Below are 16,153 nucleotides of genomic sequence, written 5' to 3' on the forward strand. Positions count from 1 at the left end.
TGGCCAACACAGTGAAACCCCATCTCTGCTAAAAATATACAAAAATTACCCGGGCATGGTGGCATGTACCTGTAATTCCAGCTACTCGGGAGGCTGAGGCTGGAGAATTGCTTGAACCCGGGAGGCGGAGGTTGCAGTAAGCTGAGATTGCGCCACTGCATTCCAGCCTGGGCGATGACAGAGCAAGACTCCATCTCAAAAAAAAAAAAAAAAAAAAAACCCACAAATAGGCCATTATTAATTGAGAAGCCGTTCTAAAAAATGCTTTCTATTAAATAAAGTGATTCAAATAGTAATGATGCTTTAATAGGACACATTGCTAGGTCTTAACCTATCAGGATGAAGGACACATAATAGTATTTCTGAAGACAGGGGACCTCAGAGAGGTGCATAAGCTGTACCTGGTTCCCTGGTTCCTTGTTCTTAAAGAATTAACTACACCATGCTTTAAGACTGGTCAGCGTAGTCTTAAACATCACTCAAGAAAATAAGGGTCCAGGGTTATTTCCTATCACACACCAAGGTTTTAAGACAACAGTTTATGTTAAATACCAACATTTTGTAGTCTGATGCACTGAAATTTTAGGGTAAAATACATATTTATAAATTTTTTTGGCGGGGGGAGACAGGGTCTCACTGTGCTGCACAGGCTGGATTCAATGGCACAATCACAGCTCACTGCAGCCTCAAACTCCTGGGCTCAAGCAATCCTCCCGCCTCAGCCTCCTGGAGTAGCTGTGACTACGGGCATGCGCCATCTCTGCTGGCTAATTTTTTTTTATTTTTAGTAGAGACAAGGTCTTGCTCTGTTGCTCAGGCTGGTCTGAAACTCCTGGCCAGTCTTCTCACCTCGGCCTCCCAAGGTACTGGAATTACAGGTATGAGGCACCATGCCCGGCCTTTGAAGTCTGATACCCATACTAGAATCTGGTATCACATGGTCTAAAAATATAATAGATATATTGATACTAGCTGTAGCATCATGACAGAAAGTAAGAAAAAGGAAAAAGACAAAATTAAATAAATTGATAAAAAGTGAATAAATAAGGAACTACTATATTAGTTTATATGTATATGACAGGAAACAATGAAAAGTAGTAGAATTAAAGCCAGAGGCACTAAAACAACCATGAAAAATTCATACTGCTAAGCCTAAATCAATACATCCATATGTCCCAAAGAAATAATATTAACAGATGGGCTAATAAACAGATGAGTAGATGGGTGGTGGAGGGAGGACAGAAAAAAAAAATAGTGTAAGCAGTATATCTGTTGACTGTGTGATCTTGAACAAATTATTGGCATCTGTTTATCTCAGTTTTCTTATTTGATTTGCATTTCCATTAAGAGGAGTAGTGAAGTCTCACTGAAAAGCTTTTGGATAGAAACCATCTTATATCAAGGTTATTTAGGTAGTTGTTAATATACCACATTGAAGAGATGGTACTATTAAAAATATAAAAATTCAGTGCCTAAAAAATGCCAGACTATCCCTTTCTAACAATTTAATAAGGTACCAAGGCCAGGCGTGGTGGCTCACACCTGTAATCCCAGCTCTTTGGGAGGCCGAGGTGGGTGGATCACCTGAGGTCAGGAGTTCGAGACCAACCTGGCCAACATCGTGAAACCCTGTCTCTACTAAAAATACAAAAATTAGCTGGGCACGGTGGTGCATGCCTGTAGTCTCAGCTACTTGGGAGGCTGAGGCAGAAGAATCACCTGAAGCCAGGAGGCAGAGGTTGCAGTGAGCTGAGATCATGCCACTGCCCTCCAGCGTGGGCGACAGAGTGATGCTCCTTCTCAAAAAAAATATATAAATACCCACTAGAAAATAAGAAATTTACAAGAAATCCTTCGGATTTAAAAACTGAAAATGCATAATTCCAGTTTCAGTATCATGCATTCAACCACCTCTTGTTCCCTTGTACAACTCAATTCTAAAATGTCTACTTGGCCAAGTGCAGTAGCAATCACGCCTGTAATCCCAGCAATTTGGGAGGTCAAGGCAGGAGGATCACTTGAGTTCAGAAGTTCAAGATCAACCTGGGCAACACAGCAAGACCTCATCTCTACAGAAAAAAAAAAAAAGGCTGGGCATGGTGGCATGTTTTCTGTAGTCCCAGCTACTCAGGAGGCTGAGATGGGAAGATCACTTGAACCCAGGAAATTGAGGCTGCCAAGAGCTGTGTTTGTGCCGCTGTACTCCAGCCTGAACAACAGAGCAAGATCGTGTCTCAAAATAAAAAGATGAAACTTCTGCTGAACCTACATCCTCCTTACTTAAAAGATTAGAGGCCCTCCTTCGATAGCGTGACCAGATGGTACAAGGTATCAAAGAGAAGCATTAATGGGAATTTAGTACAATAAAATTCTCTCCTAATAGTCAACAAAAGCAATCAAAAGAACACAGCCATATAGTGAAGTGTTAGGTAAAAAAATCACTTTCAAAAGCTCAAGTTTCAAGTTAGTATCTCCAGGTTTTACTTTATAAAAGAAAAAAAAGGAAAAAGCATGAAATGGTACCTTTAATTTTAACCTGGTTCTACCTTCTTCATCCAGCATTTCTTCATCTTCAAATTCATCTTCATAATACTGAGGATCAAAAGGTCTACAAATTGTTTTCCAAATAAACTATTAATCATATTTTATAAAGAATATTACTGCTATGTAATAACATCTCTATTAATAAACACCATTATATCAAAAAATCATAATATAATTTAAAAAATCATAATGATCAATATCTTCATGCTTAAATTCAAGGAGGTAGTAATTGTACTTTTTTTTTTTTTTTGAGACCGAGCTTTGCTCTTGTTGCCCAGGCTGGAGTGCAATGGCACGATCTCGGCTCACCACAACCTCCGCCTCCCGGGTTCAAGCGATTCTCCTGCCTCAGCCTCCCGAGTAGCTGGGAGTACAGGAATGCGCCACCATGCCTGGCTAATTTTGTATTTTTAGTAGAGACAGGGTGTTTCTCCATGTTGGTCAGGCTGGTCTCAGACTCCTGACCTCAGGTGATCCGCCCTCCTCGGCCTCCCAAAGTGCTGGGATTATAGGTGTGAACCACCACACCCGGCCAGTAATTTTACTTCTTAAAATTTGTTGTTAATACATATTGCTTGAAATAAAGTACAAGCAAGGGTAAATATTCAAAATATCCTTTCTTCTTCTTATGTAACTCTGCCAAAGAATAGGCAACATATGCTCTAGCTTTCCACATCATTGTGCCTGTGGAAAAAAATTTTTAAAAGCACAAGAGCTTGAGTAAACTTAGTAAATAATACCTATCAAACACTGTCTAATTGTCCAAAACCATTACCTTTTCTAGACCAACAATAGCTGCTACAGTGGACACTGGCATTTCTCTAGCAAATTTCATCACTTTCAATTTCAGCCTTTTCAGGGTTGTACTAATTTAAAAAATACCTTGAAGACTTGTGGTGTCTGTTAATTCATAAGAAAGTATCAAACTGCTAAAAACAATCATAGCATTAAAAGCCTCCCTTACCAATACATATTTTTTCTATCTCAGGATGTGCTTGACTAATTTTTTCAGAGATACACGATCAATTTTCCATTTTTGTGATTTGTCAACTCAATGCGAAAGAAAAATAAACATTCTATGTATTTCTACTCAACATCCTGAAAAAACTTTAACTGATTTCCTTACCTGGGCTCTACACTGAGAAAGTTGGGCAGTTTAACAAAATATAAGTCGTTTCCTAAATCAGTGTTTACTTTGGGTATTTCTACTTCTATTCTGGTCTCAGGAATTGGCTCCTCTTCCTGTTGATCCTGAGGCAATCCATTTTCATCCTAGTGAAAGAATCGGAAGTTTGGAGCTTGACAGGACCTTAGAAATGGCTTCCTTCAACCTCCACACTTTAATTACTCTGGGGTGCAAGAAACATAATTAGATATCACTTTAGGACTAAAGAAGTCCCCAGTCCCCATCCCAACCCACCTACACACAAAATGGAAAACGATCAATTTGGGTACCTCAGTACAAAAAACTATCTCCTTTATGATAAATCTGTCTTCCAAATACTCATCAACAAAAGTGTGAAATTAACACTTCAATAGGAAGTCACTCTATCAATTAAAACCAGAGAAGATTATCAACATAGCAGACACTTCTTGGCATGAGCAAGAAAAACATTCAAGTCAATGGTTCTCAAATCACAAGTCCTCACAGTTCAGTCCCCTAAGGCATGACACCAACCTCATGTTTGGCAGTTATTTCCGCTCCCCCTAATAACCAAGAGTTCCCTACATAATGAAGAAAGTCATCTGTTCATGGTATTTTCATACTAGAATTCAGTTATCAACTTCCTTTCCTGGAATAAGGGAGACTCTTCACCTTTGAAACTTTATGCTTGGCCTTGAATAAGTTCATGTTACTAACTGACTTACAACAGGCTGTCCTGGAGTAGGTGGTTTGTCTTCTCCATCGCTCCCTGAAGAGATATCATCTGCACCTCCAAATAAATCCATGGTTTCACTATTATCTTCAATGCAGAAGGAAAAAGGCATTAGTGTTACTATCTGTAACTAAGGTTCTTCACAGCTGATCACTTCAACACATTCCCAAGGTTTCTGGACCAGCATCAGAAAACCACCAAAAACATAATACTGAGCCTGGCTCTCAAAGACCCAACCAGAGAGTGTGGGGAGAGGGAAGGGGGCAAATCTAGTGAAAGGCAAGCTGCACAGGAGGCACTTATTTCTCCTTTCATCTTCACCATCCTTGTTCTCCCACTTTCCTTTATTATACCCCAGGAGACCAAATGTTTCCTACAGTCTAGATGCTCAAACTTGGGGCTGAAGCACTCCACAGACACCTATTTTCCATAAGTCTATCCCAGATTCAAAATTACAGTCCAGGCACAGTGGTTCATGCCTGTAATCCCAGCACTTTGGGAGGCCAAGGTGGGTGGATCACTTAAGGTCAGGAGTTTGACACCAGCCTGACCAACATGGTGAAACCCCGTCTCTACTAAAAATACAAAAATTAGCTAGGCTTGGTGACGGGTGCCTGTAATCCCAGCTACTTGGTAGGCTGAGACAGGAGAAAGGAAGCTGCCACACCCGGCGGTAGAACTCCTTTCATCCTTCCAACTTATAATACCAGGTGGTGGTGGTGGTGGTGGTGGTGGTTGCTGTTGTTGTTGTTTTGAGACAGAGTCTCACTGTTGTTGCTCAGGCTGGAGTGCAGTGGTGCGACCTTGGCTCACTGCAACCTCTGCCTCCCGAGCACAAGCGATTCTCGTGCCTCAGCCTCCCAAGTAGCTGGGACTACAGATGCACACCACCTCGCCCCGCTAATGTTTTGTATTTTTAGTACAGACAGGGCTTCACCATGTTGGCCAAGCTGGTCTTGAACTCCTGGCCTCCAGCGATCCACCCACCTTGGCCTCCCAAAGTGCTGGGATTACAGGCGTGAGCCACCACACCCAGCCAACACTGGGTTTTTATGAGCTCTTCATCTAACTCACAGCTCAAAGAATCAGTTTTTTCATCTGTTAAGAACTTAGGAACAAAACACCGAGACTGTCATTATTCAAAGTGAAGAATGGACACTGTAACCTTCATCCCAATAAGAAGGTCAGCCCCCTAATAATGAATTCACTCTAACTATAAACAGACTGGGCGCAGTGATTCACGCCTGTAATCCCAGCACTTTGGGAGGCTGAGGTGGGTGGAACACTTGAGATCAGGAGTTCGAGACCAACCTGGCCAACACAGTGAAACCCCACCTCTACTAAAAATACAAAAAATTTAGCCAGGCATGGTGGTACGTTCCTGTAATTCCAGCTACTCAGGAGGCTGAGGGAGGAGAATTGCTTGAACCCAGGAGGCAGCAGTTGCAATAAGCTAAGCTTGCACCACTGCACTCCAGCGTGGGTGACAGAGCAAGACTCCGTCTCTTAAAAAAAAAAAAAAAAAAAAAAAAAAAAACTACAAAGAGGCAGGTTCTTCTTCAACTAATTAAGCATGAGCAGCTTCTCACAGCTATATAACTTCTCTGAGTACACTGAGCGTATCCACATTCTTATTCTGTGGGTCTGGCGATCTGGGGTAAACACACTCAGGGTTAGAAATGCACTACAGTTAAATACAGAAAGAGGTATGGAAATATACATATATATATAATAATAGGGGTACCTTTTGGCACCTCAGTGTCACTATCCGCTTCTGAATCAGATGCAATCGCATTCTTGCGTTTGATTCGTAAAACTTCATCTTCACTATCACTGCCTCTTGCAGATTCTATAAGGGTAGAATTAGAAGTTCTGCATAATCAGTCGCATTAGTTGAATTTTGTGTTTTAAAAGCAATATTGGAGATAAACAAAGTGTGATACAATGGACTACTACTCAGCAATAAACAGGAATGAACTGCTGATACATGTAACCAATTGGATGAATCAAAAATGCTATATGCCAAGTTAAAGAGGCCAATCTGAAAGACTACATACTTACTGTATAACTCTATTTATATGACATTTCCAAAAAGCCAAAAGTATAGTGACAGAAAAGACCAGTAGGTGCCAGGGTTTAGGGGTAGCAGAAAGATAAGACTCAAAAGGGATAGCATAAGGGAGTTTGTCAGTGTGACAGCGATTCTGCATCCTGAGTGTGGTGGTGGTTAGACAAATCTGTAGATATGTTAACATGAATAGAGCTATACATGCAGAACGCGCCCCCCCCAAAAAAATTAACTCTAGTATGTGTTAATTTAAAAAACAGAATTCTTAAAATAAATACTGGTGCCAGTTGTGGTGGCTCATGCCTGTAATCCCAGCACTTTGAGAGGACGAGGTGGGTGGATCATTTGAGGTCAGGAATTCAAGACCAGCCTGGCCAACATGGTGAAACCCATCTCTACTACAAATACAAAAATTAGCCGGGTGTGGTGGCGCGTACCTGTAGTCCCAGCTACTCAGGAGGCTGAGGCAAGAGAATCACTTGAACCTGGGAGACTGATGTTGCAGTGAGCCGAGATCGCACCACTGCACTCTAGCCTGGGTGATAGAGCGAGACTGTCTCAAATAAATAAATACACTGGCTTTGCAAGTACAAAAACTTGGTAGAAATGAGAAAAGTAGCACTAAAACTTATCAAATTTACATAAGACAAATTTCAGGGAAAAAAGGTAAAAAGATTAGAAAGGAACTGACAAATATATCATTATTTCTAGAAGGGCCAATTATTTACGTAAAAACATCACAAAAATCAACAGAACCACTGTTGAACTAGTAAGAGATAAGCAGAATGACCAGCTACAAGGTTCCCTACTATGACTCTGCCCTTGACTTGGTCTGCTAGTATTTGGGATGTAGTACATGAGCCTTAAAGATTCTTTCTGGTAACAGTAAAAACAGCCCTACTTTCGGCCAGGCATGGTGGCTCTTGCCTGTAATCCCAGCACTTTGGGAGGCCAAGGTGGGCAGATCACCTGAGATCAGGAGTTCGAGACCAGCCAGGCCAACATGGGGAAACTTCCTCTCTACTACAAATACAAAAATTAGCTGGGTGTGGTGGTGCACACCTTTAATCCCAGCTACTCAGGAGGCTGAGGCAGAAGAATTGCTTGAACCCAGGAGGTGGAGGTTGCAGTGAGCCAAGATGGTGCCACTGCACTCCAGCCTGGATGACAGAGACTCCGTCTCAAAAAAAAAAAAAAAAAAGATGAGTGGCCGGGCGCAGTGACTCACGCCTGTAATCCCAGCACTTTGGGAGGCTGAAGCAGGCGGATCACGAGGTCAGGAGATCGAGACCATCCTGGCTAACACGGTGAAACCCTGTCTCTACTAAAAATACAAAAAATTAGCCGGGCGTGGTGGCGGGTGCCTGTAGTCCCAGCTACTCGGGAGGCTGAGGCAGGAGAATGGCGTGAACCCAGGAGGCGGAGCTTGCAGTGAGCCGAGATTGTGCCACTACACTCCAGCCTGGGAGACAGAGCGAGACTCCATCTCAAAAAAAAAAAAAAGATGAGTTCATGTCCTTTGCAGGGACATGAGGGACATGGATGAAGCTGGAAACCATCATTCTCAGCAAACTATCACAAGGACAGAAAACCAAACACATGTTCTCACTCATAGGTGGGAACTGAGTAATGAAAACACTTGGACACAGGGCAGGGAACATCACACACCGGGGCCTGTCATGGGGTGGGGGGCAGGGGGAGGGATAGCATTAGGAGAAATGCCTAATGTAAATGAAGAGTTGATGGGTGCAGCACACCAACATGGCACATGTATACCTACGTAACAAACCTGCACGTTGTGCACATGTACCCTAGAACTTAAAGTGTTTAAAAAAAAAAAAAAAAAAAAAAAAAAACCTCTACTCTGAATTAGTTATTGAAAACTTACTGCAGTCCCATAGTCTACACAGATCTATATTCATCTCTGGAAATATGCTGCCCTCCTCTTCTAATAACACCAAGATGTGGTTTCTGAATCCTGTCCTGTGAGGTGTGTGTTAGATGCCCTCATATTTAAGCTAAGAAGATAGGATCAAAATATAATTAATATAATCAATCACCTATGGAAATGAAGCAATCCAGGTATTTCAGGAAGACTTCAACCCAATTGAGGTAACTTTTATATAATACAAAGAAATATGATCTCTAATTTTTTATACATTCTATATGAAGAATGTGTTAACTTGAGCAGAATAGTCTAAATGGCAATGATAAAAGCAGGTCCAGGAACCAAAGTTCAGGTGTATGCCTCCTGTAGTCTTTAGGGAATGAGTGCTGTAACCCAAGCTCGTCTCTGTAGGGTGAGGATACACACATCAATCTGTCTTGGCTCAGTAACACTGTCCATTGAGATCACCCAGCCATGTTTGCACTTTCTACATATTATACTCCCTGGGCAACCTCCTGATTATTATAATTTGCCATCCATGCTAGATTTGCCCCCGGGGAAAAATATGGGGTGATAAGGGAAAAATAACTGATCCTCTTGAAACAATTTTGCAATTCAATTTTATACATTAATATCTTGTAAATTTGACTAGTTTGAGTAAACTCCTTAGAGCTTGACCATCTCTGGATCAAATTTTGGATCTCAAAAAGCTGAGCTGCAGCAATGGTGCCCACATCTCAGTACAGCTACTCTGTGGGGACATTTCAATGGTATGGTTTTTTTCCCCAGGCTAATCTGTTCTCTCACATGAGGCATGCTCTTCAGTTATCCACAGAAATGGAATCAACTTAACTCATTATCAGCTCTTCTTACACCATATCCCTCCCTCTAAGACTCAATTTTAAGTCCTCTTTAAATTGTTTTCCCCCAGACCTATCCATTAACAAATGGAAGGGAAAGCAGTAAGAAAGAATAAGTGGATTAGAAAGATTTAAAAGAAGCAAAACGTATTCTAGAGTTAGAAAAGTTTGAAAGGGAGGGGACAGAAGAGAAAAAACAGGGTAATAAAGATGGGAATGAAGACTAAATGGGTCCCTGCTGTATCTGAATGCTTCTTTCTGAGCCATTCTGGTTCTCATAAATGTATTACCTGATTTATGATCCTGTTCCTCTTCATCATCTGAATGCCTGTGTTCTTCATCTGAGGCCTGTGGCCTTTCATCATCAGAATTTTGCATTTTCTCTTCATCAGACAGCTGTGGTTGTTCTTCATCATCAGAATTCTGTTTCTCATCATCATTATCAGAAGCTACCGGCCGTTCATCATCAGAATTAGCCTTTTCCTCCTCAGATAGCTGTTGTCTCTCATCATCGGAAAGCTGAGGCCTCTCATCATCATCTGTGTTCTGCATTTTCTCATCATCGTCAGAATTCTGCAGCTTATCTTCATCAGATCCTTGTGCCCTCTCCTCATCGTCAGAATTTTGTATCTTTTCATCATCTGACTGGTCACTTTTATCTTCTCTGCCCCATTTTTCATCATCTGAATGTGCTTTTTCAGAACCTTCTGCTTCTGAATGATGGCTCCCTCCATCCGATCTATGACCTTCGTCTTCATCATCATTAGGGGCTTCTGATCCACTGTGCTGATCTACATCTGAGGGGTCATTGTCCTCATGGTCAGAACGCTCAGAAGCTTCTGATCTATTGTCTGATCTTTCAGAGTGATTATCACTACCACTATGATGTGAAGCTCCCTCGTCCTCACTGTCATCTCCAAACAGTTCCTTATTACTTGGTTGTCCTGAATCACCTCTTTCATCCTGATCACTTTCACTTCCAGAGGCATTACTGCCAGAGGCAGCATTCTCTTGATCAGAATCTGAGTCAGATCCAGAATCAGAATCTATGGGGTCATATAAACATAGGATAACATAAGCAAAAAAAGGCAGAGTAAGGCAGTCCCAAAGTCCATCCCAACATAAAAGCAATGAAGAAACTGGCAAAAACTGTTAGAATTAACATTCTAAGGCCCGGTGCAGTGGCTCACGCCTGTAATCCCAGCACTTTGGGAAGCCGAGGCAGGCAGATCACCTGAGGTCAGGAGTTCGAGACCAGCCTGACAAAGATGGCGAAACCCTGTCTCTGCTAAAAATACAAAATTTAGCCAGGCATGGTTGTGCATGCCTGTAATCCCAGCTACTCAGGAGGCTGAGACAGGAGAATCACTTGAACCCGGGAGGCAGAAGTTGCAGTGAGCGGAGATCAAGCCACTGCACTCCAGCCTGGGCGACAGAGTGAGACTCTGTCTCAAAAAAAAAAAAGAAAAAGAAAATACATTTACTAAAATCAAAGAGTCACTAGAGGGGCTCAACCAAAGATTTGAGCAGGAAAAAGAAAGAATCAGTAAACTTGAAGATACCTCAATTCGACTGTCCAATCTGAGAAACAGAAAGAAAAAAGAATAAAGAGAAATGAACAGAGCCTAGAAGATTTATGGGACACCTTAAGTTATACCAATGTATGCATAATGGAGTCTCAGAAGAAGAGAAATGAGCAGAAAAAGATTCTTAAATAATAGCTGAAGCCAGGCATGGTGGTTCACACCTGTAATCCCAGCACTTTGGGAGGCCAAGGCGGGCAGATCGCTTGAGGTCAGGAGTTCGAGACCAGCCTGGCCAACATGGCAAAACCCCATCTCTACTAAAAATACAAAAGTTAGCCAGGTATGGTGGCGCAAGCCTGTAATCCCAGCTACTTGAGAGGCTGAAACAGGAAAATCGCTTGAATCCAGGAGGTGGAGGTTGCAGTGAGCCGAGACCACACCACTGCCCTCTAGCCTGAGTGACAAAGCGAGACTCTGTCTCAAAAGAATAAATAAATGATAGCTGAAAAACTCCAAATTTATGAAAAATATAGATCTACACATCCAACAAGTTCAACAAATGACAAGTAGGATAAACTTACAGAGGTTCACACCTAGAAACATTGCTATCAGACTGTCAAAGACAAAGAAACAATTCCAAAAACGGGCAAAAGAGAAGCAGTTCATCCCATATGAGGAACCCTCAATAAGAGTAACAGCTGATTTTTCATCAGAAACCAAGGAATCCCAGAGCCATCCATAAGAGGACACATTCAAAGTGCTAAAAAGAAAGACTGTCAACCAAGAATTTTACATTCAGTAAAATTATGCTTCAAAAACTAAGGCGATATGGAAGACAAAAGAAAACATAAATTGGACTTCCACAAAATGAAAAACTTTTGTGCAGCAAAGGACGTTATTAAGAAAGTAGGCCCGGTGCAGTGGCTCACGCCTGTAATCCCAACGCTTTGGGAAGCCGAGGTGGCTGGATCACCTGAGGTCAGGAGTTTGAGATCAGCCTGGCCAACATGGTGAAACCCCATCTCTACTAAAAATACAAAAATTAGCCAGGCATGGTGGCTTACGCCTGTAAGCCCACTACTTGGGAGGCTGAGGCAGGAGACTCGCTTGAACCCAGGAGATGGGAGGTTGCAGTGAGCCAAGATCATAGCACTGCACTCCAGCCTGGGCAACAGACCAAGACTCCATCTCAAATAAATAAATAAATAAATAAATAAATAATATTGCTAAGTTAAGTTCAAAACTGGTTAATGTCTTAGAGGACAATAAAATCTTTTGGCTGGGTGCGGTGGCTCATGCCTGTAATCTCAGCACTCTAGGAGCTCAAGGTGGGAAGATCACCTGAGGTCAGGAGTTCCAGACCAGCCTGACCAACATGGTGAAACCCTGTCTACTAAAAATACAAAAATTAGCTGGGCATGGGGGCACACGCCTGTAATCCCAGCTACTGGGAATAATAAGGCATAAGAATCCCTTAAACCTAGGAAGCGGAGGTTGCAGTGAGCCGAGATCGTGCCACTGCATGAAAGGGGAGACTCTGTCTCAAAAAAAAAAAAAAAGTAAGTGAAGGCCGGGCGCAGTGGCTCACGCCTGTAATCCCAGCACTTTGGGAGGCTGAGGTGGGTGGATCACGAGGTCAGGAGTTTGAGAACAGCCTGGCCAATATGGTGAAACCCCATCTCTACTAAAAATACAAAAATTAGCCAGGCGTGGTGGTGCATGCCTGTAGTCCCAGCTACTTGGGAGGCTGAAGCAGAATAATCACTTGAACCTGGAAGGCGGAGGTTGCTGTAAGCCGAGACTGTGCCACCACACTCCAGCCTGGGCGACAGAGCAAGACTCCGTCTCAAAAAAAAAAGGAAAGTGAAAAAACAACCTACAGAATGGAAGAAAATATTCGCAAACCATGTATCTGATAAGTGTCTTTATCCAAAATATACAAAGAACATTTATAACTCAACAATAAAACCAATTTCTTTGTGTTTTTTTGTTCGTTTGTTTTCTTGGAGACAGAGTCTCGCTCTATCCTTCAGGCTGGAGTACAGTGGTGCGATCTTCGCTCACTGCAACCTCTGCCTCCCTCAAGCTATTCTCCTACCTCAGCCTCCCAAGTTTATGGGCACACGCCACCACACCTGGCTAATTTTTTTGTATTTTTAGTAGAGATAGGGTTTCACCATGTTGGCCAGGCTGGTCTCGAACTCCTGACCTCAGGTGATCCACCCACCTCAGCCCCCTAAAGTGCTGGGATTACAGGCGTGAGCCACTGTGCCCGGCCTAAAACCAATTTTTTTAAAACAGAGGACTTGAATAGACATTTCTCCAAACAAAGTTACACAAATGGCTAATAAATACATGAAAAGATGTTCAACGGCTGGGCGCAGTGGCTCACACCTGTAATCCCAGCACTGTGAGAGGCCGAGGCAGGCAGATCACCTGAGGTCAGGAGTTTGAGACCAGCCTGGCCAAAATGGCAAAACCTCATGTCTACTAAAAATACAAAAATTAGCAGGGTGTGGTGGCAGGCGCCTGTAATCCCAGCTATTCGGGAGGCTAAGGGAGGAGAATCACTTGAACCCAGGAGGCAAAGGCAGTAGAATCGCTTGAACCTAGCACTTTGAGAGGCCGAGGCAGGCGGATCACCTGAGGTCAGGAGTTTGGGACCAGCCTGGCCAACATGACAAAACTTCATCTCTACTTAAAATACAAAAATTAGTAGGGTATGGTGGCGGGTGCCTGTAATCACAGCTACTCGGGAGGTTAAGGCAGGAGAATTGCTTGAACCCGGAGGCGGAGGTTGCAGTGAGCCAAGATTGTACCACTGCACTGCAGCCTGGGAGACAGACTGAGACTCCGTCAAAAGAAAAAAAAAAAAAAAAAAAAAAAAAGATGTTCAACATCATTAGCCTTTGGGAAAGTGTAAACTGAAACCACAATGAGACACCACTTGATAACATCAAAGATGGCTATTTTAGAAACAAATAAAAAATTAAAATAACTGTTGGCAAAGATGTGGGGAAAGGGAACCCTGGTGCATTGCTGGTGGTAATGTAAAATGGCTCAACCACTATGGAAAACAGTTTGGCTGCTCCTCAAAATATTAAAGAATTACCATATGACTCTGCACTCCTACATAATACCCTCCTCCCAAACATGTACATGAATTTATTTCTTTTTTTGGAGACAGAGTCTCACTTTATCACCCAGGTTGAAGTGAAGTGATGCAATCTCAGCTCACTGCCAACCTCTGTCTCCTGGGTTCAAGTGATTCTCATGCCTCAGCCTCCTGAGTACCTGGGACTACAGGCATGCACCACACCTGGCTAACAGTTTGTATTTTTAGTAGAGACAGGGTTTCACCATGTTGCCCAGGCTGGTCTTCAACTCCTGAGCTCAGGCAAATCCGCCTGCCTGAACCAGGAATGTTTACAGTAGCACTATTCAAACAACCCAATGTCCATCAACAGATAAATGGATTAACAAATTTAGGGTATGCGCATTCAATGGAATATTATTAAGTCATTAAAAATGAATAAAGTACTGATGCGTGCTACAATGCCTTGAAGACATTATGCTAAGTAAAAGAAGCCAGACACAAAAGACCACAATGCATGATTCAATTTATATGAAATTCCCAGAACAGATAAGTACAGAAACAATAGCAGACAGGGGTTGGAGGAAGGAGCATATGGGGAGTAAGTGCTTTATAAACACAGTGTTTTATTTGGGGGTGATGAAAATAACAACTAGATATATGTTGTCTACAAGAGACTCACTTTACTTGGAGCCTAGAGGGTTGCAAGAATTCTGAACTTGGTCTTGGGTTCTTTCTCACTTCAAATAGCTCCTATTCATATTTCAAGTGCCCGTAGTCTCAACTACTTGGAGGCTGAGGCAGAAGGATGGCTTGAGCCCAGAAGTTCAAGGCCAACCTGAGCAACACAGTGAGACCCTGTCTCTAAAAAAGTAAACTTTAAAAAAACACCCACAATCCTGTGCCAGAAATAACTTCCAAGCACCATGCACATACACTAATTCATTCATTTCATCAACAAATCCTTCATTCCTCCTCTCCGCACACAGACCCCATGCACTCCCCAATCTAACATCACAGACTCCGGAAATTCTGGAGTTTCTGCACAAGCTCTTAGAGAACACATTCTCTCCTATGTGAAACATCTATCTGTAACCCCATCCCATTATCCGTCCCAGACTCCTCATCCAGACATCTCAAGCTCCCTATCACACCATGCTCTGGTTTCATTCAAGACGGCATTCTGAGGCCCTCTGTAAATTCGCCCACCCCATCCCATATTCCTGCATTCATTTCCATTCATTCAAAAACAGCCCTTACTCTGCGCTGGCCTGTGCAAGGCAAGGCGGAACAGGACTCCAACGTTCCTACCCGCGCTGCGCAGGCTCGCCTGCACCTCCACCCATGCCCCGCGCCCCCTTCGCTCCACAAGCTCCCAGGAACCGTCTGCTCCACCGACACCCAGAGCCTCGAGGCGCAGACTGTCTGACTCTCCATCCTGCCCGCCGGAGGAGGATGGCACCTCCGGGAGTGCAGGGGGCGCTGAGGCAGGAGTGGAGGAAACGCCACCTCTTGCCCGCGGCGCTGGAGCCTCCACGGTTGTCCGGCTCCCACAGCGGAAGGCCTGCCACGCACCCATCCTCCGAAGCCCACCGAACCCACCTTTACGCTCAGCTTCGCTGTCGGCGTCGCTCCCGAAGAGATCCTCCATATCCGCCATTATCGCTCACGTCCGCTGCTGCCTCGGTTAGGGGCAGCTCCCGGCCTCTCTTTACGGCACGGAACCACTGAAACACGACAGTGTCGCAAAGATTCGCCGAAGACACTCCTTTCCTTATGTGACCTAGTTTTCGTTCGCCCAGTGAACCTGTCCTCTCCTAGGTATGCATGGTATATAAGCCCGGCCATTTCGTCAATATCTGTTATTTGCCAGGATTCTTACCAGGGGGCGGGGGAGTCCTGCGTTCGGGTGTGGGTGCAGATGCGGATGGGGTGGGCGGTGACTGGCGCTCCCTGGGGAAGGGCCTCTGGCTGGATTAAACCTATCGCGAGTCAGGACTGAAGCCCTGTGTTTCTTACTGAGCAGCTACTCTCCAGTTACTTCATCCGAAACCCCCTTACCCTCTTAAAAATTGTTGACGCGAAAGAGCTTTTGTTTACGTGTGGTACAGGTATTGATATTTACTGTATTCTTACTAATACGGTAATAAATTTTTAAGTTACTAATTCATTTAAAAATAATATACATGTCAACAAACAGCTTTTTTAAGCTTTAAATGACCATTTTTTTGGCCGGGCGCGGTCGCTCACGCCTGTAATCCCAGCACTTTGGGAGGCCGAGGCGGGCGGATTGCCT

The 16,153-nt window shown here is 43.4% G+C and overlaps 1 protein-coding gene across 3 annotated transcripts in view; it reads right to left on the reverse strand.

Moving 5' to 3' along the window:
- LEO1 (LEO1 homolog, Paf1/RNA polymerase II complex component) overlaps window positions 1-15,786 on the reverse strand; it is a 33,949-nt gene extending 18,163 nt beyond the window's left edge. Inside the window, exons 1-6 of one of the 3 annotated variants that reach the window (XM_055363052.2) lie at window positions 15,460-15,786; window positions 9,528-10,283; window positions 6,166-6,270; window positions 4,414-4,508; window positions 3,671-3,816; window positions 2,524-2,608 (exon numbers count right to left, since the gene is read on the reverse strand). In XM_055363052.2, the coding sequence (XP_055219027.1) occupies window positions 2,524-2,608; window positions 3,671-3,816; window positions 4,414-4,508; window positions 6,166-6,270; window positions 9,528-10,283; window positions 15,460-15,517 (1,245 nt within the window). In that variant the 5' untranslated portion in view covers window positions 15,518-15,786. The remainder of the gene's footprint in view (window positions 1-2,523; window positions 2,609-3,670; window positions 3,817-4,413; window positions 4,509-6,165; window positions 6,271-9,527; window positions 10,284-15,459) is intronic. The other 2 variants (XM_055363054.2, XM_055363051.2) reach the window with 2 other exon arrangements.
- Between the last annotated feature and the right edge of the window lie 367 nt (window positions 15,787-16,153).

This window comes from Gorilla gorilla, chromosome 16, assembly GCF_029281585.2.
Source record: "Gorilla gorilla gorilla isolate KB3781 chromosome 16, NHGRI_mGorGor1-v2.1_pri, whole genome shotgun sequence".
In the NCBI taxonomy this organism is placed as follows: domain Eukaryota; kingdom Metazoa; phylum Chordata; class Mammalia; order Primates; family Hominidae; genus Gorilla; species Gorilla gorilla.